General features: G+C 33.5%; 1 protein-coding gene across 1 annotated transcript; it reads left to right on the top strand.

Annotated features, from left to right (window-relative positions):
• Positions 1-506: 506 nt before the first annotated feature.
• On the top strand, positions 507-26,489 carry LOC108781059 (uncharacterized). Its single transcript, XM_018548929.1, has 6 exons — positions 507-650; positions 4,844-4,975; positions 20,447-20,549; positions 20,632-20,815; positions 24,808-24,889; positions 26,343-26,489. The coding sequence occupies exons 1-6, from the start codon at positions 507-509 to the stop codon at positions 26,487-26,489; spliced, it is 792 nt and encodes a 263-aa protein (XP_018404431.1).

The following is a 26,489-nucleotide window of genomic DNA, read 5'->3' as shown; positions in this document are numbered from 1 at the left end:
AAATGTCGGAATTCTAATTCAATTACGCAATTGTTTCGTGCATGTCCGCGCCGGTTTACGGTGTCGAGACACGTGGAATTAAATTGTAGCTCAACCATCGAATGAATGAACAAAGCTCCCGGACTTTGTGGAGCAGAGGGATGTGCTTTTCATGACTTGTTTTTTTTATATCGGGAAACGATACACATATACAATTGGACGTCTCGATTACAGTGCGGTGTCCTGGCATCGGCACTTCTATTACGCCGTTCGGCTACAACGGCGCGGCGTCGTATCTTCTGAGGGAAGAGCGATATCCTGTTAAATCGATAACGAATGATGACAAAACCACGTGCTGTGGCATGCGACTTGTACCAAGTCGCTCCTGGCCCTATTTTGGCATTTGATATTCGAAACTGGCATGCCTGAGGAGTAACATATCACATCGCGTCGTGATCGTGCACAGCAGTGCGATCTTTCGTTTTCCTTTTTACTTCGATCCGGCTAGGCCGGGATACGATACGTAAATGGCGCAGGAACCAACATACGAGCCGGAAGTCGTAGAAGATGCGAGGAGAAAGCGTGAGCATCGAGTTGTTCAGGAAGACACGGCGTTATGGAGACGACGGAAGGAGGAGCTGCAACGTCAAAAGCACCGCGAGCAACGTGAAGTATGTGTCACACAAATGGGCGTTTCTGGTTTGGCCACGTTGCTGCCGTTTATACCTCTTGCCCTACAGCCCCGATCAGCCCCTTAATGTCATTGTCTCGCCTCGCTATTGTTACCGATCGGATAAGGGTCTACTGCGAGAGATACGGCCTCGGGATATGTTCGGTAAACCGGAACGTCATTAAGGCGAAGACGAGCGGACTTTGGAAATTAATCCTTCGTGGTATTGCAAGCGGTCGAGACATTAAAGTCCAACAATGCCGTGTTTGATTTTGGAAATGATTGTTAAATTTGAAATAATATACAGAGGATAGACGAAACATGAAATCTAGAAAATACACTGTTTATTTGATTACTTATTTTATTAATAATAATTGGTCCATTATTTGTTATCTTTGTTGGAATAGAATACATGCTTGAATAATTATCAATGGAATGTTGCATTAATCTTTTAGTAGAACATCTTTCAATTGATTATATAAAAAATATTTGAGGAGAAAATTCGCTTCCCTTTCTATTTTCTAAAATTATCTATTATTCTCTGAAAATATCAATACCTATCTTGGCCAATGCCATCACTTAAATAACATATCGAATATCATTTGTAGTTTTGAAGAATATAGTGAAAACAGATTTGTTTCTCCAATATATCTTTTAAACAATTAGAAGATATTTTGCTATAATATTTTATTGTATAGCAATTACTCAAACAAGTATGCACCTATAAAAAACTCTAAAGAGTGAAGATTGAGCCAGTTTATATGTCAGACTAATAAGATTTACCCTAAAATTCTTAAAGAGAAGATTTCCGAATTTAATACTGGCTGGTGCTTTCTATTTAGTGACACAAGTCGACACAAACATCGTTCTATCTTTCTTGACATTTAGAGAGTAACAAAGATAAGGTGACACTTACATAAACTTGTGCAGACTTGTGTCATCAAATATTAAAGCACTCATTACTTTTAGATCTAACGTAAAAGTCAAGAATCGATATAAAGATAGTTATATTATTGAAAGAAAAGTATTTTACTCTTAAATGAACACAATTCTTAAATCTAAAATAAAATGATTCTGCAACACATCGATTTTGCCTTAAATATATACTGTGATGCCAAGATCGTGCTGTTCAAAACTTTTGTGCGACTCTCACTCTGTAGAAATCTCATTCGTAAAAATTGCACATTGAACCATTCTTTTTCAAGACTGGTTCAATCTTTACTTTTTAAAGTGTGATTCTATTTTTGGAAATTTAGAGAGTGCGTTATATAACATCCGATAAAGATTTATTCTAAATGTAAAAATATATGAATATTTTACATTTATATATTAATCTTTTTTCTTAAATCAATAAATCAATCTTATTTTATTTAAGAGAGTAGGATAAGAAAATTATTGATCTATTATTGATCTAAGTCTACTATTTTATCTTCATACTGTATAAGTATTGTGATAAAATTGAATACGTCAAGAATATTTTTGTCTTATTTATCTCAGAAATTCTTTCTAACTATAAGATGACTTTATTCTAACAAGGATAGAAAACTGTATTAAAAAGAAAAATATAGGCCAACTTTTTACTAATAAAACAAATAATATATTTCTCAGTTGTTCGCATTATTTTATCTATATATTTACAACATAAACCATCTGACGTTATGTCGTAGATATAATAATATTCGTTTACATTCAATCTGTGTATACTAGTAATTAAGCGATCCAGACTGAATGAAAGAATCAGTAGCTAATGAAAACGTAATTAATATTACTTGATAGATATTTGAAAATACATTATTTTTTCAAAATGGAAATTACCGAATATCGAATTGTGATAGAATATTAAATATCAGGTGATTTTTTGCTCATTCTTATTACAGACGTGTTTCGAAAACGTTGCTCTTTTAGTCTGATTTAGTTGCTTTTACGTATTTCTATGTTTTACGTATTTCGCGGAACGTGTCGTTGAATTCGGAGCGGGAAATTACGTGCGAGCGAACGGTAATAAAACTATCCCATTAAAGTGGATTTACATAATCTCCATCTCTAACTGTCTTAAGAAACAAGCTGCGAAAGATAACCCAATAATCTATCACGGTCTCTCCTCGCGCGCTTTACATAAATTGTGTCTCGTTCCGCGTGTTCATTACGAACTTGGAACAAATGTATAGCTTATTAGGCGCCGAGGTCATGTTAATGGTAATCTACGAAGTGACCATGGGTATGGGAATCGTAATTAGAAATAAAATCGATGTCTACATCGGATGTTCAAAAAAGCATAAACTCTCAGAAGTTCTACAAGCAATCAAATTTTCGAAATAACTTAAGTTACGCGCCAAATTATTCATGTAAGTATCGGTTTTCGATAAAAAAAATTCGAGAACATTATAACAAAATTTTTTCTCTTCTTTCATTTTTCTGTAAACTCTTTTGAGATTAGGAAACTTTTGAAATTAAAAAAGCTTTTGTCAAAATGAATTTTTACACAAAAAAGTTTACTGTTAAATTTATAATGTCAAATCATACTCAATTGGAGTTATTTTTAATCATTTTTAGCACCCCTGCTGTTACTAATACGTTATTGATTCAACTAAATAACTAAAACAATGGAGTTAAACAATTAACCCAAGAAAATTAATTAAATTTGATTCGAATTTCATTTATCATTTAGTAAGTGCATATATTAATATGATCGTTGTTTACTTTGAAATGTACCAAAAAATAAATTAATTTACATTTTGACACACATGGAAGTTAAAAATAATAAAATGTTATTTAACTCAAGTAATTGGAGATTGTGAGATTATTCCTTTAATATTTAACAGTATTGCTATCATTGCGAAAAAGCATCAATTTTTTAAAAACCATTTTAAAGCTCAGAAAGTTTAAACTTTATTAACAATTTTCAATGTTTCGTTAAGTGCAACATTTTATGATAAAATAAAACAAAAATATTGAAAACAAAACAAGAATTTTATTAAATATAAAAAATTTATATTGAATATAAAAAATTTATATTCTCCTCTCTTTAAAATAAATGTTTGAAAAATGCATTTTCTTTATGATTTGTTTCGATCCAAATACTTTTACTTTTCGTGAAATGAGAGAAAATTGTAAATGTTCCTGAATTTATTAACGAGTGTATAGGATATATATATTTTTTTTTTACATCAATTATATTCGGCGTTTAAAATCTCGCTACCTTTTCGTTCTTCCTCTATTTTATTTTGGTATTGACGCGGCATAACGATGATGCGCAATCATCATCGGGGCGATTCTAAATATTTGCAGAACATACACTCGTTATATTCATTACTATCCTCTGTGAAAATAACAATCCATACGGAATATATTGTAAAAATGCACGGGCATACACGCGCGTACATACACACGCCCGATATCCAGTCCACCGTAATATCTGTCGCGTAATACTTTGTTTCGCCATTTCAATCAAATTCAAAATACATGTCGAAATTATGCCGGTGAAAATCCCGGTAATTATTGCTTCAGTGATTATTTCGTATCGTTAATGCAACACGTCGACTGTATTAAATTGTATTCACTGCGTACTGGGGGGGAGGTCGGAATTTATCGTGTAACCGGTATGCTAATAAAGACAGGCCGAGGGATTACCTCGTGGTCCCATCCCTCTTATTACTCGGGAATCTGGTGCAATCGCGGTCTGGTGCAAGTGCACGCGGTCGAATGCAAGTGCGTTAGCAATGTTACCGGGAAAGGTTGGTACGCTCAGGGTTAATCCTATTTGTCCGCAGGGTTCTCCATTGCATCGACATTAAATGCCTTCAAGTTAAACAAAGAGAAGATGATACTCGACTTCCTTTCTAAGAGCAAAAAGCCATCTTCAATTTGCAGCGTCGTGTCGCGTTGCGTTGTATGCTAGACGCCGTATTTCGATCTCTTACGAGCCAGGCGTAATTATATTTCTAACATACCAGACACGCGAGATGTCCTGTCGCACGTTTATACGACGTTCTTGAAAAATGGTAAAAATTTAATGTAACGAAATTTTTCGTTTCATCGCAGCCTTTACTTGCGCAATGAAAAAAATTCGGCGCACACTTTAAACGTGTGTTTTTCGCGCGAAATGTAACTGCAGTCGCGTCGCGTCGGCTGACGTTAGCGTAGTTCAGCTACAACAGTTTTATGTTTCTAATTTCCCCTTTTTTTTTCTTACAGCTGCAAGAAATTCTGGCCAATTATTCGCCGTGGGGTAAGCCAGGTGGCGGCGCACCCTGCGCGGCCACCCTGAGGAAGAGAAACGTGCTTCTGGAGCCGATCGAATCGCCGAGATGTCGCAGTTTCGGTCAGGTAAAATTGAGAGAGTAAAACGTAGCCGTCATTTTTCTTTCCGCCTGCACTCTTGTCGCGAAACTTTATCCTCGTAAATCCGACCTGGTGATCGTATGCACTCGTCTCGGAAACTTTCGGGCTCGTTTACGCACGTTGCCACACTGATGCGAGCGAAAGCGTCGTTACTCACGCCACTAAGATGTGTCGTCGCGTTTTTTAATGCTTCCGAGCATCGGTGTTCCCGAGTCGATAATTTTCTGCAGGGGGCAAATGCGAGTTGAATAGCACATGAGAGAGCTTGAAGTTGAAGTGAACTCAAATGAAACGTATGGCTTTTTCAGCGTGTGATTTTTGGGATGTAGGAAATAAAATTGCAAAAAGAGAAAACAGCTCTCGCTTTGCTTCGCAACGTTTAAATCAGTTAAATATATTCGAAAAATTGTGAAGAGAGAAGCCTGCTACTTTTTGCTGTGTAAGGGAATTATAGTGTGCAACTACGAAAATCATGCACGTTTAATTTTGATTACCGAGCAGCAGAGAGTTACATACAAATCGAGTTATTAAATCCTTACGTGGTATACTCGTACAAACATGTGCGACCATGTATAAAACACAAAAGCCACGAAACAATATCACGCTGTGTGCAAATAAGTTTGCAGCGCCGCTTACAACATTGTGTTATTATACATTAGTGATTAGAATATTAATTCTGTCTGATATTTAAAAATTAGTCGACGCTTCAGTTCACTTCAACGACTTAACTTCGCCAGAAATATCATTAGTCTCGTAATTTTTACTTTTTTGTGAAAATTAATCAGATTTAACGCGAATATTAATATGCAATTTTTTATTATCATTATACAATTTTATATTATCGTTATCTATTATTATCATTATTTCAGTAACAACTGGATTTAATAGTTAAGTGTAGATATTGTTTTTTAACTCTCTCTCTTACTAGAATCTCTATAAAATAATACAAATTTTTTCTAAAAATGTTCATCGATAACAAAATAGATATAGTAATTAAACTGAATTTGTTGAAATTATATTGGGTGGTGAATCCGTAAATAAGGTATGTGTGACTATGGGGGGTTTATAGTTTATTTAATAAATCTAGAAAATCCCCTTCTCTTAGGAATTACGGAGCGTTTTCTCTAAAACAATTGCGTTATTATCTGATCCAAATTAAGAGATAAGTAATGATAATTCTCAGAAAATGCGGTGAGATTTTCTCCTGCTTGATGTTTTCGATGTCTGAATTCATCATCTGAATAGAGCTTTTTATGCAGTCATACATAGAATAATTATTCTTAATATATTAAATGATAAATTTGCGGATTATGTAATTAAATTTATTTATTTATTTTCTGTCAGCCAAAGACAGATGATGATACATATGACAGAATTAAAATTTACATGTATTAACTTATGTAATATTGTAAATCTTTATCAATCTTCTTCATATATCTTATACTATTACGGATTATATATGAAGTTATATCAAGATTTATTTTATATGATTTATATAAGATTATAAATCCCGAGCACGACTTCTCTTGAAATGAATTTTTAACACGTAATTGTATAATAACATTTTGTTGTTTCTATAAATTTACAAGCATTTTATTTTTTAAACTCTTAATTAAATATTTAATTAAGGATTTACTCTTAATTAAATATTTTCAATTGAAAATAAAATTTCAATTAATAGATAAACTTTTAATTTTTAGTTAAGAGTTAAGTTTTAATTAATTTTTAAATTTAATCTGGTCTTATAATTTTATTTGTTTTTATGTAGAAGATACGATTTTATAAAACTCCATAAAATTTGACTTTTTATAAAAAAAATTAGTAACTTATAAAGAATTTTAGTTTTGTTTATGAGATTATACTTTATGACTTTTTAAATCAATATCTTGAAAATTGATGCTCCTTTACATGATACGTTGTATGTATTTCATATATATATATATAGATGGGCAATATAGATATAGATAGAATTAATCTCGGGCAGAACGAAGTAAAAATGTCCATGGAATTCATCTCCCTTGTTGTTTTGATTAAACGAGTTTCGTATTTCTATGCAAATTTCCATACGTTTTCTTTACCGCGACATAAATGTATGTCCGTACGTAATTTTTTGCTAGCATAATTCATCAAAAGGGAGAGAAAGAATTTCGTACACATTTTTCTGATTTCTTAAGCATACGCTAAGAAAAAGAAATGAGCACATATATAGAATAAGTGCATAAAGTATTATTTTTTATTTCCGTGAATATTTTAAAAATACTTCATGTATTTTAATATCTTTTTATGTTAGGAAATCGAAAAAATGGCGATGATACAATTTGCATGTGCACTTGTCGCATATATTTGGCGCTAGCCACTTTTTTGTCTGCAGTAAACTTCAGAAATAGTCATAATGTTTGGCGGATGCAAAATTAGGGCACGAACACAATCACAAATTATAGGATTTTTATCAAAGTAACTATTTTTTCCATTGTTGTATGCGAATATGTTCAAATACGGCAATGCTTTTGAGAACATAGTACCTATATGCATGTATTCAAAGCACTTTGTCCGATAAGATTAAGGAAATTTGTCCTATTCTGATTTCTATGTAACTGGAAATAGAAAAAAAAACGGCAGTACTCCATTCTAGCTGGTCAGTTATAATTGCAGTCGCTTTTAAAAAGTTCACTTTAAACGTATATTTTTCTTCGCACATTCGGAGAAAGCTTTTATCGCTTGCTTGCGTGTGCGTTGCCAATTAGATTTGCATCTTTGTACTGCTTATGGTCGTTATAATTTCGCAATATAACGTCAGTACGCAAATTCATCCCTTCAAACGGCATCTTTCTCCGCTTTCCCATACAATCTTCATACCAGGGCAAATTACGACACACGACTACTCCTGATTCTCGACGACACGAACGTCTGACAGACGTTGCGCTTGAAATAGTATAATAGCTCCGGAAATCGCCTGTATTACTGCACAGAATATTGCAAAGGCAGCACGTAAGGGGATTCCGATTTCTACGCTGGTGAAATGGGATAAAGGGGTGTAGAACACGCCCCGATGTTGATTCTTTCCAGTCGTAATCAACGTTAAGGGTCGGTTACACTGACACGATTTAACTCTCGGAAAATTAGTTTTAGCTTGAATTAAATAAATTTTCTTTCTTCGTATATAAACGAAGCGTGATAATTTAAAAAAGAAACGAGACGTTAAATGTAAATCCTTCTTAATTGATTTGAACTCCTCTATCTTGAATCGAATGAATAATTATTATCAATGTCAAGTTAAGGAAGCTGTTTCAAAAGTTTGTGATAAAAAAATGCAGTGCATATTACTGACAAATGAAACAATTATTTATATATAATCAATAATCGATTTATAAAGACATTCGCGTGTTTCTCATGAGCAAGGCCGCTGCATGTAGATACAAATTTTGCACTGCACAAAGGCGCAGTAGTTAATAAGAAAAGACATCAAATTAAGTTTTGAAAATCAATTCTCCAATCCTAGCACCAATTGCGTGTGCTCGTTTCAGTCAGATTTAATTTCTTCCGTTAATTGGATCGAATAATTGTTTAATTCTCGTCGTTACTAAAATCTTTCAGCACATATCAAGCTGTTCTAGCACTAGGATATCGATCGTATAATATTTTCTCTAGGAAATGCGAAAAGTAAAAATTTTGTCTATACTAACTTTAGTGTAAAAATTCTCACTTTTCACATTTTCGATCTAGAGAATAATAACGTGGTTATACTTTAAAACAAAAAAACAAATAATTATATCTTTTTTCTAAAGACATTAAAAAAATATCTTATTTAACCTTATAGAAGCTATTTCTATTAAATGATTGACACAGTTTTGCTTTCGATATGTACGTATAAGAAAAGTTATTTTTAATTAATGTAATAAGCATTTTTTTATATATTTCATATTTTTAATAATAAATATTTATAATTTAGACTTATATATGTATATGTACAATATATATACATATACAAATAATCTAATTATTAACTTAAAAAATTAAGCATATAAAATTCAATTTTAAAATGATATGAAATTATTACAATCTAATTGTGTGTATGTATCCCTTCATAATACTTAAATAAAATATATAAAACACAAAATAATAATACCAAATTGCATAAAAATTAAAATTATTTTATCGTGTTCTGTTATAATACTGACTAGGGAATCTAAACTGATATATATATGTATATATAAAACGGACAGAATTTTTAAAAGCTTGTCTCCGCATAGCCTAGCTTTTAGCATGGCAAATTGGATTTCCTAATGACCACTGGAGATATAGCTTAGCGTTTAGTGACTTCACTTATACGTAAAATTTACGTATCGATAGCATTCTAAGGTTAAAAAATTGGTAAATAAAAATATAAATAAGAATGGCAGCGAAATTCCTTTTGTACAAAAATGTTTAGCGGTGCCCTGTTTGTAGGTTTTCTGGAAAATTGCAAATAAATCAAGATTAAAATAACTATCAAATACAGTGATAATACTAATACAGAGTTTTCTTCCGGTTGTACATATGCATATAAATTTATTTGAAAATTTTGATATATTAACAGTGATGGTAAGTAAACGACTTAAGAAAGTTCGATATTTATTTTTAGATTTTTTTTTCAGTATAATCTTGAAATTAATATCCTAACTATTATAAGTTACATATTTGATGTAAATAATCTTTGACAAAATCTAGTTAAATGTTGTTAAATACGCAGTATTATTTGACAGAAATTGATAAGTTGTCAATATATGTAGCCTTATTTTAAGGCTTCGTCAACAAATTTGTATACATATAAAAAGTCAAGAAGCTATATCACTTTGTACATTTAAATCTTGTTTTTGTTTGAGTATGTGCATTATTTCTAATGTCAATCTTTTTAACAAATTTTTCCTCGTCTAATATTAAAACATATTGTTCCAATTAAAATCATGTGATCGATTCGGTGTTGCGTTATTACCGAGTGTTGTGTATTGTTCCTATGTGTTTTCTATGTTCCTCGATTCTAGTTTTTAATAATCTGCTCGCCTGTCAGACATATGACGTATCGCATTCATTGCAATTTATTTTGTATACTACGTTAGCGTGAGCAAGAAAAGGCAACCTATCTTTCTGTATTGATTCAGTATTCCGTTATTATCGAGTGTTGTGCATTGTTCCCATTTACGTATTTTCTATGTTCCTCCATTTTAGTTTTTAATAATCTGCTCGTAGAAATCTGCCCGACACATGACGCATCGCATTCATTGTACTTAATTTATTTCGTATATAAGTACTACATAATATGAATAAGAAAAAGCAATCGAACTTTCTGTAAAGAAATCAAGTCAAATGTATAACTGAGACATTAATTAGGATATTAATAAATTTTAAGATTGTACTGAAGATAATCTAAAAAGAAAGGTTAAAACGTTTTTTTTAACTCATTACTTATATCATTGTTTATATGTATATAAATTTTTAAATAAATTAATATACACACGTATAATTGTCAGTTCTCTATTGGCACGATCACTGTATTTAATTTTGATTGCTGGAGTCTAAAACTTTGTGTGTTTAAGATAAATATATTTAAACTAACTATGCGCCACTGCATGCAGATAATCAGCACAACACTCATCCTACAATTTAATCGTCTCTGCACGTGAGTCGATCAAAAGCAACGACATCGCCATCCGTTGCCTCGTCAGCGTAAGTTTCCATTAATATCTCATTTGACCCCATACACACGATATCTTGCCGATACCGTAGACACGAAGTTTGTATTGCAATGTCATCATGTGAATGTGGAACACGCGATGACGTGTGAAGTTTAGTGAGTTTTGAGCTTTATATAGAAAACTGAAAATTGCCATAGCAGAGATGGGTCAAAGGTCATTATCCTGATTCGGTGTAATTTTAAATTTATTAACGTAAGAGCTTTTTTGTGGACTGATATTATTTGAGATTGGAGACGATAAGAAAAGTAGAGAAATTTTAAATACGTCATTTTAATTAGATTAAATAAAACATGACATTAATTAGAATTGATTTTTGCATACTAATATTCAATTAATTTTATAGTTTTTTTTCCATTAAATGAAGAATAAATATTTCATTTTAATGACGGACATTTTTTATATAATATAAGTAGTAGAAGAATAGACATTTTTTAAAATAATGTAACTAATTATATGGGAGAGTGTCGAATGTGTACCACTTAACCTATGTTTTTTATTATATAATGATAATGAAAATGACGCGAAAATGAAATTGGTTCAAATATATTTTTGCACTTGACATTTGTATTGATATCAATTATTATTAGCTTTTACTAGTTGCAATTATATCATTCGATAGAGCAGTTTCAGCTTTAAGAACCTGTTTTCTTTTTTAATTGCGGTATAATGATTTTTAACAGAGCAATTTTATGAGCAATTAAAATCAGAATGCTCCTTTATTTAACTCATGAATAACTCAGAAGCAAAAGATTGTAAGACACTTTTTAAAAATAATTTTGTAGGGAAAGTTTCAAGTTTTCACGATAGGTAGTTGAAAATTTTCGCATTTTAGTGGTATGTGAAAGATTCACAAAGTGAAAAGAAAAATTTTTCATCTTTTTCAGCTCGTAGTTTTTTATATGTAAAAATTACCTAACTCACATAGAAACTTAAAAAAATATAATAACCTTTCGAAAATAGAGATTTCAAGCTTTAACCCATTTTCAAATTTAAATTTTGTTTATTTTTTTAACGAAGTTTACTGTAAAATAAATGTCCTTTTACATTTATGTAGAAAACTTTTTCCCCAACCCAATATTTTACAATAAATCTGCTTTTATAAAAATACAAAGATTTGTAATAAAATTGGATAATTGTGTTGTTATGCTACATAGTTATATAAAAATTGATTAAAAATTAATATCGGATGTACCTGATTTTTTAAAACTCTACTAACATCCACAAAACAAAAGATGTAAAGCTATTATATTTTTGTCTATATTTTTCATTTTTCATGTATTTTATATTATTATTACTAAATATTGCCTAGATGATTTTTTAATCAAACACTGATAATTTTTTTAAGTTTAAATATATTCTTAGTTTTCGATTAATGATATTAAATATTTTTATACACATCGTAATTTTATTGATTTTCTTTATTAACTGTCGAAAAAGACGGCAGTAGTTGCGAAATGTTCGGGACGGACGATAATCCGAAAAAGGATGTTGCTGATTCTTTTACTTGTGAGAATCGCAGATACATATATCCAAATGAGTTGAGCTTTATTGTCGGACATGGTATCGACTCGTCATGCTAGCAAATACGAGAAATCTCGTAATGGACTTTCCTTGTATGTTGGACACGAGGCATTTTTCTCGTGGCAATAATTTCGAGAGAGCTGGCTGTGCCGCCGGGGCTGAACACGTCGTATCTGCTTGAACTCGAGACGTATAGTCGATTTCTCCGATCACGTAGAACTAGAAACGCTACTTCCACAAAGTCGGTTCTCAGCTGCCTACGGGCCCTCCGCAAAATTGTTGACGCACCATATATAGAATTGCGAAAAGGAAACGTTTTAACGACACCGTCCAGCGACGTGTAAAAATGGTTTTTCTATTTAAACGAAAAACCAGGACGCATGTCGAATTTTTTTCCGGGCTATGAAATAGGATAGCTTTAAATGCTTTAAGTGTTTCCCTCCTCTTTTTGCTTTTATTTCTTTTTCCACCCCGCAACGTGATAGAATTTCAGTGTACATTTTTCCAAAGCGCAGACGTGTTGTAAAATTCACAAGAATTACGTAAATGTGTTATTTTATTACTTCAATTTTCATAATGCGCGTTTCACGATGTATTTGCAACAAAAATCAACACAATGGCTGCGTCGGCAGAGAAAGCAGCTCTGTAAATGTTGCAAATTTTTTTAATATGATTGATTTCGCTTTTAATTCTTCGATGGATCTAAATGTATATTCTAATTTAGCGCGAGAGCAAAAGATGAGGCAACCAGCAAGATTATTTCTACGAGCCAATTATATTAAAGAGTTTTACAACAGGTGCAAAGTTGCTTTCTCTGCTGAACGCAGCCAACGTTAGATAGTTATGTTAAATCGGTTTACGGACATCTATAAGTAGATTAAATAGTAAATCGACCTGTTCTATGTTTAAACCTAATTGAAGTTCGAGAAGACAGGTGTACCTATATATATATATATATACTGTTTCGCGAAAACAATCGATCTTGAAGTCGTTCCACGTACCGACGCGACGAGGGGACGAAAGGATTCACGAGATTGGCGTGGTAGTTGCTGGCACGCACGAACATGTGCAAATATCGTATGATCGTCGTTCCTTGTTGCGCGATGTAATTTTCGGGATTACGTGCCGGTTGTAGAAATTAGGCAACGCCCGCTAATCGGATGCAGATGAGGTTCTAACGCGAGGTGCGCTTATAGATCCCACACCCGCCTCGCACTGGAACGCCAAGCGCGATGACGGCGCGAGTATAGTACCTATACAGGGATAAGCGTGGACGCGAATAGACGCCGAGCACGTGTTCTAGTATCACGCGACGACGATCCTGTATACGCGTATAGGTAGGTAGAGGAAGCAAGCCTTGGAAACTGCTTAATATGCGACGGCGCCGTGTGTTTAGCTGGTGCATCCTTCGCCGTGGGGACGACCTGGTCCTGGCGGAGTTCCTTGGAGGGATCCCAAGTCGCTGGGTGTACGCTTCCTCGAATCCATGGTACGCATATCTATATCGCCGCGTTAATCGCACACGAGGACACCCCGGATACCGGTGTGTCTTGTTGCGCATCCGGCATCCGCTAATTACTGAAAGGGAATCCTTAATCATCGACATCGCTTTGCACTCTCAAAGTCCTGGTAGGGTTCTTTGTGCGCGCGATACTTCAAGAACGTTGCTCCGAGTGTCGTTGAGTATGCGTTGCCTCGATTATACACCGTCAACGGTGCGAAACGTTAATTCGAGCGCGGAAATAAGCACGTAATAGATGTATTTTCTGGGGAGCGCGAAATTATATCTTCTTCCTTTTCTAAAACAAGACATTTTCAGTACGAAAAGAACAAGAAGCTGTCGCGTTAAAATGAGAGAGTATCTCATATTTTGTATACTATGATAGAAATAACTCTACGGAGCTAATATCAAAATTTATAATAACGCAGTTATTGATGCTGTCTGTGAGACCCATTTGATTTCATGTTGACTAAAAAAGCATATCAATTAGATTCCGGAATCACAAAATGACTCAACTTATATAAAAAAGAAGGAATACTAACAATAAATTTATTTTAATACTTGTAACAGCAATTAAAAAGGACACTGCATTATTTATATAAAAATTGGGTTCCGGTGAAATGAATTAATTTTAGTTTTGACATATAATGTAACTTTCAATATGGTGAACAGAAGATGTCACAGGTATAAATAAAGCTCAGTAATAGATCATTTTTAAGTTATGATGTATTAAGAATGTATATTACACATATTTTTAAAATAATAAAACAATTATGAAAAAATTGTAGATTATTCTAAATCGCATTTAAAAGTAATGAAAAAGTATAGCAACGGTTTACATATTATATTTGGATCGAAAGCTCTAATAAGAAATAGTACTTTTTTATCTACGCTCTAAAAGAAGTGGACTAGATCCTTTGTAGATGTAACACGAAAAATATAATTGAAAAAAATCTAATAGGTCAACCGTAAGGTCTGAAGGAATATATAAGTGTAGGGTCCCCAATAGATGCACATTAAGCTTCGGAGGGTTAAATGCATAGCGTCATTACGCAAGCTTTTTACTGTTGCGTAAGATATCTTCCTGTATTTCCTAATTGGCAGATAAATGAGACACGAGAATCTCATCTCGGATACACACCATAGTATGCTGTGACAAGGATACGTAGTGTTGACAGTGCGTAATATATTACAACGCAGTTAGCGGTGTATAATGCAAGTTAGCGTGCTGTCGCGACCGCTACGCGACGTGCCGAATATGCTCGTGATGCCGAGACTGAGTCTCGAAAATTATTAACTTAAATTAGCTTAATTATTACTCGCCTTAAAATATTTCGTTAAAACTATTTTATTTCCGAAAACAAATTATTGTAATTGTGAAAGATATATTCGTATATATTTTATTAAGTTAATACTAACAACATTATATACCTAATGCAATATTCGATACAAAAGAGAAAAAAATTTTTATGCACAGACATAGTATTTGTATGAAAAGAATGTTTTGACATATGTAAAAATTGAGCTGGATATGGAAATAATATTTTGTCATCTGGCCATGTTGGTTCTAAAAATAATATTTTGTTATAATAATTATGTTATAGAAAACTCAAACATGATGAGAAAAAGAGCAATACTGCAAAAATATTTTGATAATTTGCAATCAGCTTGAGCGTTCCATATACTTAAGTAGAATAACAGGTTGTGATAACATCACAAAATATTATTAAAATAAATAAAAATCAAGACTGTGACCGAAAAATTACTTATAGTAATAATTTTGGCTATTTAACGTCATTTGGACATCATTATGATTTTTTGGTTTGTTTGGATAATTATTTTAATAGTTTAACAAAATTATTTCTAGATCTTTAGCCAGCTAAACTTTTAGATGCTTTAGCAAAAAATCATTCTTTTCTTGTAAAAATAAATATTGCAGAAATAAGATATTAGTAATTACATAGTTTAGCGATAGTCTAAAACTATTTTTTGTCAATCGTCCATCGATAAAATTTTCGAAGCGAGAAACAAAAGGAAGGATAAGCGCGGCCTCGCAGTACTTTCGAGAACCGATTTCTAGTCCTACGTAATTGCACGTTTAAACAACAATCTCCTGCTGAGAAACCAATTGAAACGATAACAAAATTACATTGTCACGGCAAATGGGAGTATCCCGCGTCAGCCTGTACTGGCAACTTTGCATCAAAACTTTCTACCGCTGCGCAAGAGTAACCCTGTTAGATTGACGAACATTGGCCCCGAGGGGTCGCAAACTATAGACGTCGCGGTAATTGAAGGGTTCACTGCGGGAGAGAGATAAGTCCGTTTTGATACATTTTTTTTACCAAGACGATATAAAAAGAGTCTGGAAATCTTCTTGCACTAAACATTACGCACCGGTGAATCGAAATTGCTTATTACAATTTTTAATATAATATATAACATATTAATTTTTGCAATTTTTTTTTGTATTTGTTTGTTCGCGGTAATAAAGATAATAAATACAAAGACGGTACTCTTGAGAAATGAAAATATTATAACATTGAGAAATTTCGTAAATATTTATAAAATTAAAAAATTTCTCTATGTAAAAATTCACTTAAAATTAAATGGTTGATGATATTTTAGCGATTTATTTTACGAAAATTTATAATTCAATTTGTTTAAACTTTTGTTCTCTTAATCGTTTTTATAGTTCTAAAATTATACTATCTCTCTCTCTCCATCTAATATTATAATCTTTTTAATAAAATTATTTTAATTCTCTCGCGCTATACGAGTACATTTATTTTAAATACATTCATTTTGAAACTTTTATAATTATCACGAAAAGAACAATTTTGTTGAAGTATCTAAAAATTTAGCTATATATGAGATTTGAATTCGAAAATAATTTTGTTAGTCTATCAAAATTGTTAGGTAAGATACTCAAAACGTAATGAACAATTCTGTAAAAAGTTTAGACATTTTAGCAACAAAGCTCGAGCATTTTATATAATTATTATATTTTGATGGTCTAACAAAATTTGTTTTCAGATTTATATTTAGTTTATTTGGATAGAGTACTTTAGCAAAAGTTCTTTCTGTACTTATGTACATATTTACTTCTATGCTTACGAGGGAAAGATTTGCTGTTGTAAATCAAGAATTTAGCGCGGTGTTGCACGAAACTTTTCAATTATTACCCTCGCTCGGCCGTGATCTGTTTCCATCATTGGATCACGTACGCACTTGTAAATTATTTCACTCGGCAGGAAGATTATTGATTCTTTTACATCATCAAGAATGAAAGTATCAATTGCGAAAAAAGCAGGAGTGCACGCTCTTCAACGGATGAAGCGAGCGACAGAGGAGAGAAAGGCGAAATACAGGGACATGAACGATTGCGCGATACAAATTCATGTGAGAGAGAGAGAGCGAGGCGTGATATCTGTTGTTCGATACGTGCTCTCGTTAAAAACAGGGAAGTTATCTACTCCCTCACACGGTAAGCTGCTGCGCAATTAATCCCAAGGTTGGAGCGCGAGTAAATCGCGGTTGGCTTTTTTTTTTTACGCGTGCTGTAATTTACCGCGTAAAGAGATACTGCGGAAAGAGATACATAAAATAAAGGGGTGAGGGGAGGGGGGGGGGAGAGGCGTGTTTTTACTAAGAAATTAAATTGCGCTCGTATTTCGCACGGAGGTGCGCCGAATCCGTGGTTCATGAAATCTCTCCTCTTTCGTTCCTCGTTCTTTTTTTTTTTTTTTTTACGTGGGCGTGCGCGCGGCCAGTAAATGCAATAAACTGGCTGGCGGGAAGAGAAGTCACGTATTTATTTGTATACCGCATGACGAATGCTGCTAATCTAACTGCGGAACACACGGCCGGGTTTTTCGCGGGTGAAATTCTCGGGGAAATCACTTTATCGTGCTGCGTTTTTCCGATGGAGGAAATCGTGGAAACGTCACGACCTATCTTTCAATTATACGAGCGAATGCCCGCGCGTAATCGGACAGAAACGTAATTTCAATAGTAATTCTAATCCCTAATGCAGCGACGATTCCGATTTTCCCGCGTGTAATTTAGTAATAAACAGCATTGCGGATGGACGATTTCGGAATTTCGTATATACGGCAGTTTTGGGTACTGACACTTTTAGTTATTCGTGTATAAGTTTGTTAAGGAGATTGGCGTTCAATTTCGCGCGGGTAATTTCCAATAATTCCGTTTTCATCGAAAACAGAGTGACTAATGCTGTTTGTGATGTTACCGGTAAATTTACGGCTTACGTGTGCCCGCTCAATTAACTATCTTGGCGCGCGAAACGGAAATGAGAGTCGCGTATTACGTCCGTATGCAAGATTGAACGAGTTAGTTCAAGACGGGGGAGTAAAGTGCGCGTGACACCCGAAACTGATACGCACGTGTAATTTTGTCTCTTCGTGAGGGCTGCCGCATTGTTATAAAATATATAAAAATCACATAATTTACAGTAGGAATATATTTAAAACTGGACATTTTTATAAAAATTAATTTACAGGAAGAATCGTTTTGCTGAATTATATATCATAAATATTGAGATATAGATCTGAAAATAATTTTATTTGAGTCATTCAAAATAATTTTGTAAGACGCTCAAGCTGATTGCTAGAATATCTAAACTTCTTTTACAATACTGCTCATCATGCACCTGAGTTTCCTATATAATTATTTTGATGAACCAACAAAATTATTTTCAAATCTATGTCTAATTAAAATTTTTAATTAATTTTTTTATGTTTATTTTAAGCAAAGGTACAATAATTTAAAGTATATACTGGATCTGCGAATACCAATTAAGGAAATTTAGAAGCGAATATCTAATTAGAGTTAAGAGAAAAACTGTACGTAATTCCTCAGCGAATTATTACATAAATACTATCAATTTAATTGTAAATTTATCTTTGCAAATTATTTAATTACAAAGAAGAGTAATTTTATTTGTAACTCTACGTACATAATAAAATATTATTATACATTTGATAGTGGGTCTTAAAAATATCTATTATAATTTTACGTGAAAATTTTTATAATGCGTTCGGGGCTCCAAGAACGTTGAATTTTCAATTGCGCATAATATACGCGCATAAATCTAAAGTTATTTGGTCTAGTAGAATTTCGCGGAGCGAAGTAGCATTTGCAGTAAATGTTATAAGTTTCTACTTTTGTTAATAACACTGGACGGGGTCGCGCGATTTGTGTAAATCGTGTGAGCGAGAAGCGATCGATAGTTGCAACGACTTTCGCGACCGGTGAATTTATTCCGCAGAGCGTAACAATCGTGCGTCATTTGATACGAAAGCGTGGCGTTATCAATTAAACGCAATCGGCCGTACGGTAATTCATTCGTTTCGCAAATATAAATTCGTCTCTCTGAGAGAGAAAGAGAGAGAGAGAGAGAGAGAGAGAGAGAGCACGCGCGGTATGCACCGAAAAAAGAGAGGACGTCACAGATTATAGTCGCTCTCGTGATAACATTGGGCCGAATTCTTCCGCGGACTCTTTTCTGACGAAAATAAAAATCGGAGTATAAGTCGAATGTAAGGGAAGAATGACGGAAGCATAAACATAGCTTCTGGGTGACGTAAATTGGGAGAACGAAAAATAAAAGCGGCATCTCTACCTCTTAAAATACTTCTTTTACGTTGCACTGTCCCAATTTGCACTTCCTAGCTTCGCGTCTGTCACTCTCTTACATTCAATTTACGCGCCGAATTTTATTTTCGCCAGAGTTTTCTCAGTTTCCGCGAATGTCTCCTAGGAGAGAAACATGCGGCTCTTAATTTTTAATTAACCGCTCCGCCGCCGTCTCTCGAACGTGCGCAACGCGCATAACTCTGCCGCGCGTTACCGAGCTAATTGAACGGTCCTCCGGGCGCCCTCCTAAGCGCGACTGGAAAGTTTAGAAGGAAATTTATTAGCGCATTCCACACTTCGGAACTAAGTAACGCTCTTATTACTCGCAGTCTCCTTCATATTATGCTTATACCGATCAGATGTATATCTTTAGAGACGTGCGCGCGCGTGCGCGCGACTTCCCCTTTCTGTCTCGTCGCCGTGTACTTGTCTGCGAATATGGATTTATGGTGAGCGGATTTATAGCATGGCTTTTTCCCCTTATAATAAGCTGACGGGCTTTGTTGTAACCAACCGGCTAACGAGACCGACATTGATGAATGAACGCGCGACTTGACTCAGGTCGTGTCAAACCGCGAGTATGCTACTGATTACGAAGCTGCGGATTTGTTCGAGGCGTTGATCTTTCCGCACTTCAATTTTATGTTTCCGCTGTGGCTTATGTATCCTGATGTATGCTGCGTCGGCGTTAATCATATTTCGGTAACTAGCTCGATGTTTTAAACAAATTATTAGGTATATAGAAATTTTTGAAAAAACGGAAGAACATATAATTTTTTTTAAACAAAAAATTTGAAACAAAATTAATAATATATTTTTCTATATATATTTTTTTCTGTAAGATGAGTGTATATATGTGTACATCACGAGATTTTTGTAAAATAGCAAAATATAAAATAAGAATAGCAAAAATGTATTTAAATGCTCGCTGAAATAAATTTTGTTTGTGTAAAGTATAAAGTAGCGAATTGGTGAATGAAATTAAACGTAACTGTAAAGAGAAGAGAAGACCGTTAACTGGTTAAAAGCTTCAACTTGCTTCAGGGTTGGACGAGCAACTCGACGATCGACAGACTATACAAGAGGAACACGGACCCTCCGGCTGTTGTGGACGTGAATAAATTCTACGATGACAGGGCGACACCAGGTAAATAGCAGAGGTTGCCGCATGCTTCTCGCTGCTACCGGAGCTTGAATCTCGTCTCCGTGTCGGTCTTTTGCTCCAATAGGTATCGCTTTGGAAACACAAATGCAAGACCCGAGGAATCTCTACAAGGAAGAGGTTCAGGTGTATGAACTTACGGGTGGTGTCGAATTGGTACCTTTATTAACCAGCAGGCGCCATCAGTCGTATCCGCAGTCCAGCCGATATCTCGCCACGGATGCCACTCGTCCGGGATACACGATAGAATCGTAAGTAGGCTATAGACTGGTGACTGTATTCGAAATTGGTTTGTTTGTCTCCAAAATGATCAATTCGTCGCTCTATGAATACAAAATAGTTCGTTGCTTTGGCTCCGAGTTTCTAAACAAAACGACAAATTCCATATCTCATAGTCAATTCTATTTTACACAAATTGTTGAAATATGATTCTGTTTTATGTAATTGTTTAAATATAATTCTTTATATTAATTGAAGGCGACAGATGCAGAGATGGTAGACTAATCAATAAACAGCATGCCTGATATAAACACGTAACTGGCTGTAATCACGTTTGGTCATTAACGTAATTGGTATTAAAAGTCCTTATTGTTGTCCCGCAATTTACTTAATGAAAATTTTATTGATCACTCATTCAATCAAAAAAGATGCATTTGATATTTCGAATCCCTTCGACGGAAAGATAATGAATGCCAGAACATATTGTTGAAAAAGAAAAAAGATTCTCTAAATAAATCTATAATAAATCAAACACACACATCCTATCATTATATATATCGTTTCTATATTTCCAAAGTGACACAATTCAAAACATTACTTTTTTCAAAAGAGGATAAAAATTCTTTATTTAATAGATAATTATTGAAGAATTAAATAATATTGGTATATAAAAAGAATATATTTTTAACGAGATCAAATGCTATTTTTGTTTCGTTACAATTCTTAAAAATCACCCTCTTATAACAATTTTGACGACTTTTTTTTGTAAAACTACCCATCTTAAGTTGTGATGATCTCAATGACTTTTTTAAAATTAAGTTAGTACACTTTTAATGATTAATAAGGCAATTTAATTCATTCATGATTAATCACCTTTTTTAAATTGTGTCACTTTTGAAGTAAAGGAGCGACATATCGATTTTAGTTTTCTACTTTATATTTCGAAACATAACATCAATTTATATCTACATAACGTTCTCCCGAATATTTCCTCCGTTTTTTTAGTCTTCTTTTTTTTTTAATTCTTGATGTGTTATCTCTTTTTTTATGATAATTTATCAATCTGACGTGGAAGTCCGAGACGCCTTCATGTAAAGCGTGAAATGAAAAACGAGAAAAGTAGAACAACGTGCGCGTTTATAAGCATTTTGTCGCATAGTAAATGTCAATATCTCGGTCATATCGTATATATAATGCCACGTTCATTTACAATGAATTTTTCATTCGGTGCTTCATAAGTATGACAAATACGACAAGACACGACGGTAATCGGAGAATTGGTTAGCGGCGATACGGCACTCGAGGGATGTAAATACATTACGGGTAATCAACCAATTGACCCGGATGCACTCGACCTCGACCATTTCACCTGTTCCTGCTCAATCTCACCCTCATTTTCCTCCCCGTGCACTCCAAATATTCATCAGCATAATTTTCCATCCCTATCGTAATAGAATATTTTTCTACGAAGAATTTACTTCTTAGGGGAAGAGTCGATTCTCTTTGGAAGTACTCAATTGAAAGACTTTATGTAAGCTTTCTGCATAAATATATCATTATATTGAAACATTTCATGCACACAAATGTAGTCTTGTTTTAAAATTTTTCGAGAAAAATTCGGAACGTGTATTTTTTGTTCCTTACGGAATTATATTATGTACGTATATACTAAAAAAATCTGAATTAGAGATATAAGTATACAATGAAATTATATCTGAATGTGTCTGCGTAATCTTGAATTCAATTATAGGTCACTGTATTCGTCTTAAAATGTTTTCTCAGAATGTAAATAATAAAATATACCATTCCATTTAAAAAAATCAGATTTGATCTATGCTCTCTCTTTACGCTTCTACCTACAAAAAAATTATTGACATTACATTATGTGTCTCTCGAAACCAAGCAATTTTTGTTTGGCACTTTTCCTTTTATTGTTAAAAACAAGCGAGTTATTCAGATGACTTGTTTTAGATGCTTCACCTTGTATATAAATTGATATATTTTTTACATTATAGTGCAATTACGATACTTTAAATTGAATATATGATATACTGAAGTATATTATATATTAAATTTAAATGTATTATACATATACTGAAGAAAAAGAAAAAAAAGAGTGATTAACACGACTGTGTATGTAATAGTTCCATCATAAATATATTTAACGTTTACAGTTCTGTATTCAGTTGATTGAGTAATTAATGTAACTCTTCTCTGGCATTGCATCCGATAATACTGATTTATCGTTCGATAAATCTGCGTGTAAACGGTCGTAGCACCAGACGAGAACAGAAGCAGCACCGACCTGACATGTAACGGGACACTTTGATAACGTTTAATGAAATAGCATATGAGAGAAAGTTACGTTACCGGAGGTGTGCAATGTTGTTTATAACACAGTGAGCCGACATTCAAACGCTGCGGCACGCCTGTAGTAATTAATCACCCTCGATTATCTGTCACCGTGCGGCGATAATCCGGAGAAAAAAAGAGTGCAGCGGCATAAGCTCGGGGCGTTACTCACTTTAAAAAGGCATTTTATCGTATTTTTATTTATTCACCTGTTTTTGACGGTAGAATCACGAGAGGGCACCTCGGTACTGCGGGCACAAGTATTTAATTTGGTGACACACACTGCACGGGGATCGATATCGCGTTCGATTTGTTCGCACGCGTTCCCGAATATCGCTATGCGAGGTATTCGCGCGAGTTATGAGCGCGAAGTCGTTAAAGACTATTCAAAGCATCGAGAAAATATCGATGACTGGAACCGTTCAAACGGAAAGCTTTTTTCGCACCAGTCGGTTTAATTTAACGTATGATTCCAAAATAAATGAAAGATAGATCGTATAGGTTGCATCGTCAGCAATATTTATAGTTCATGATGATACAGGTGACACCATTTATAACCATTTACGCTATTTTTAAATTATCTTAGGAAAGAATGCAGAAGCAGAAAAATTCTTTTTTAAGAAAGTAAAAAGTTTACATAAATAAATTGATTATAATAGAGTTTGTATGATATTTTTGAAGTTAATATTTAACAATTGTAGCTTTTATTTAAAAGTATTGTGACCGATTTTGTACATATATATATGTCTATCTGTGGTAGCGTCTTTTTATAGTTTCCTTATGCAGATATATATATATATAGTATATAAGATCTACGGTTTCGAATATATGTATATATATATTATATGTATGTATACTGTTAAATTCATATAAATGTCAAAAATTATATCTAAATTGAGTTATTTTCAATATATATATGTTGCTACTGCTCCTATCTAATGTGTCGTTAATTTGATTAAAACGATTTAACTTAAGGATTAATTATTAAACTTGACTCAAAACTAATTTATTATTTACTAAGTGCATACATTAATATAGATAATGTTTACTTTGAAATTAATCACAGAAGTGGATTGATTTATATTATGACATAGATGGGAGTTGAATATCAAAATATGCTTTTTTAACCTAATTGGATTGGGTTACCATTGCTCTTTTGATATCTAACATGCAGTGAAACAACCTGTTGGTACAGTTAACGTAATTAAAAATTGTATTTGGCCAAAATATCATTCTGATTAGACCTTTTTGGTGTGATGAGAGCAGTTTTCTGTGTTCTTTCTCTATGTGTGTGTGTGTTACCACCTATTCTCTTTTTGTTAAATTTGCTAAATGTTACTTTTCTTCGCCCTGTTTGCTACAACAGTATTTCCTATTCTTAAGTAAATCGAATACTTAATTTTCACACACATTCCACACATTCGTACCCGAATTTTTCCGTGAATCTCGTTCGTATTCCATTTTCACGTTCTGGACGCGATATTAAATATTTTACTCAAGGAAGCTCAATGTGTGTGACTCGCCCTAGATAATGCTATTCCTCTCAAACCTTTATTTCCCATAATCCGCGTCTCGGCGCATATGCTCCCATCATTTCCGCAGGGGTGCCGTACTTATCAAAGAAAGGATATGAAAGCTGAGTGTGACAGACGTCTCTCCCTTTCTTTTACAGGCTTCGCGCGCTTGGCGTCGGTAATCGTGAGTACGTTGCGGATCTCGCTGAGCAAATACGACGTAAGCGGGACAGAGCGTTGGTAAGTGCCATATGATCGATGACGATTGCGCGACGTTGAACGGTAATTTGAATCAGAATTAATTGTACTGATCTCTCGCCAATCTCGTTGCCGTCTGTTATATTGAATCATATTGATGCGCACTCACGTACCGATGTTGCGGATGATGAAATCAATAAAGCGGTCTATAAGGAAACTCGTTAAGTCTGGAAACACACACACACACACACACACAAACCGAAAATATAACTAGATTTAAATTGATTTAAAAATATTTCGCTTTAATATCCGATCTGAATTTTATCTTATTGATTATCCCGCTATTATTTTATATTATTCTATTATATAAATGAAAAAAAGATTTTCGTTATTTAAAAAGCATTTGATAATATAAACTGTGACCAATTTCCATGTAAATACTGCAATAAAGATTACATTTGTATTAATACTAAATATTATATTATTACATTGATATGAAAAATTAATAGTATTGTTCGTTTTGTCTCTCGGGAGTTGCTCGGAGTTGTTCTGAATAAACCCAGCGTACTTGGATGTGATCCATTTAATTCTGCAAATGCTTCGTTGATCAATCAAAAGAAAACAATTTTCGAATTGATCATTCAAAGAACGTTTCGAGGTATTTACAGCATTAAATAGACCACATCCAAGTACGCTAGGTTCGTTCAGAGCGACTCTGAGCAGCTCCCGAGAGACAAAACGAACAATACTAATATATCTTAATTGAGATGACGTTTTTCGCAATAAATTCTTTGTAGTATTTTAAGATGCTTAATATCATTATTTAATTTAATTTGTGATATTATTACAACTTCAGTTTACTGATTGTATTTCAAATTCGAGTAATCGATGCAGTTTATTTAAAGGAAAATTTTATTTAAGATTTGCATAGAAATATTATTAAGTGCAAAGATCGAGCCTTGACCATATTTGACGCTTTTTACATATTCATATTATTCACATCGTGGTCTAATTTAATTTATATATTAGAAGTGTAATTTAATTTTGAGGGTTTCGCAAAAGAGATGAAAATATTTTGAATAAGGTATTCATTATTTATATATTATCTTGTTTAAATAAATCAGTTTTTGAGAAAAAAAACCTTCACGACTGAATCCCACTTCTAATATCATGAAATTAATATAATTTCCATAGAAATCCAGAAGATAAAATATAAAAAATGTTTTAATAAAAAATGATGTTTTTAAAATTCTATTATACATCTTTTTTAGCAGTTTATCAATTCTGTAATGCACTGTACTTAAAACATCTATCTTATATCTGAAACGTATATATCCGTTTTTTTTTACTAGTTTCCAAAATGAGATATGTTAATATTGTATTTTGCAACTACTATATGTGACTAAGGTTTATATTATATGGAATATCTTTCTTTCTTTCAGTCTCTGTTTTTGTCTAAGGTTACAAATCATTCTGTACTTGGATCTCGTTTTAGGAAGAACGGCGGATCGAACACGAGAGTTGTCGCAGGCACTTCGATACTTGGAAAAGGCTATGGGGTAGACCGGGCCATGGTGCCCCCATAGATCACACGCAGCGGAACAATCTCTACAACATCCTCCATCGACCGGCTATCTATTGA

The sequence above is a fragment of the Cyphomyrmex costatus genome, unplaced genomic scaffold, assembly GCF_001594065.2.
Source record: "Cyphomyrmex costatus isolate MS0001 unplaced genomic scaffold, Ccosl1.0 scaffold76, whole genome shotgun sequence".
NCBI classification, from domain to species: domain Eukaryota; kingdom Metazoa; phylum Arthropoda; class Insecta; order Hymenoptera; family Formicidae; genus Cyphomyrmex; species Cyphomyrmex costatus.
The sequence above is the reverse complement of the archived record's forward strand: the minus strand, read 5'-3'. Positions and strand labels throughout refer to the sequence as shown.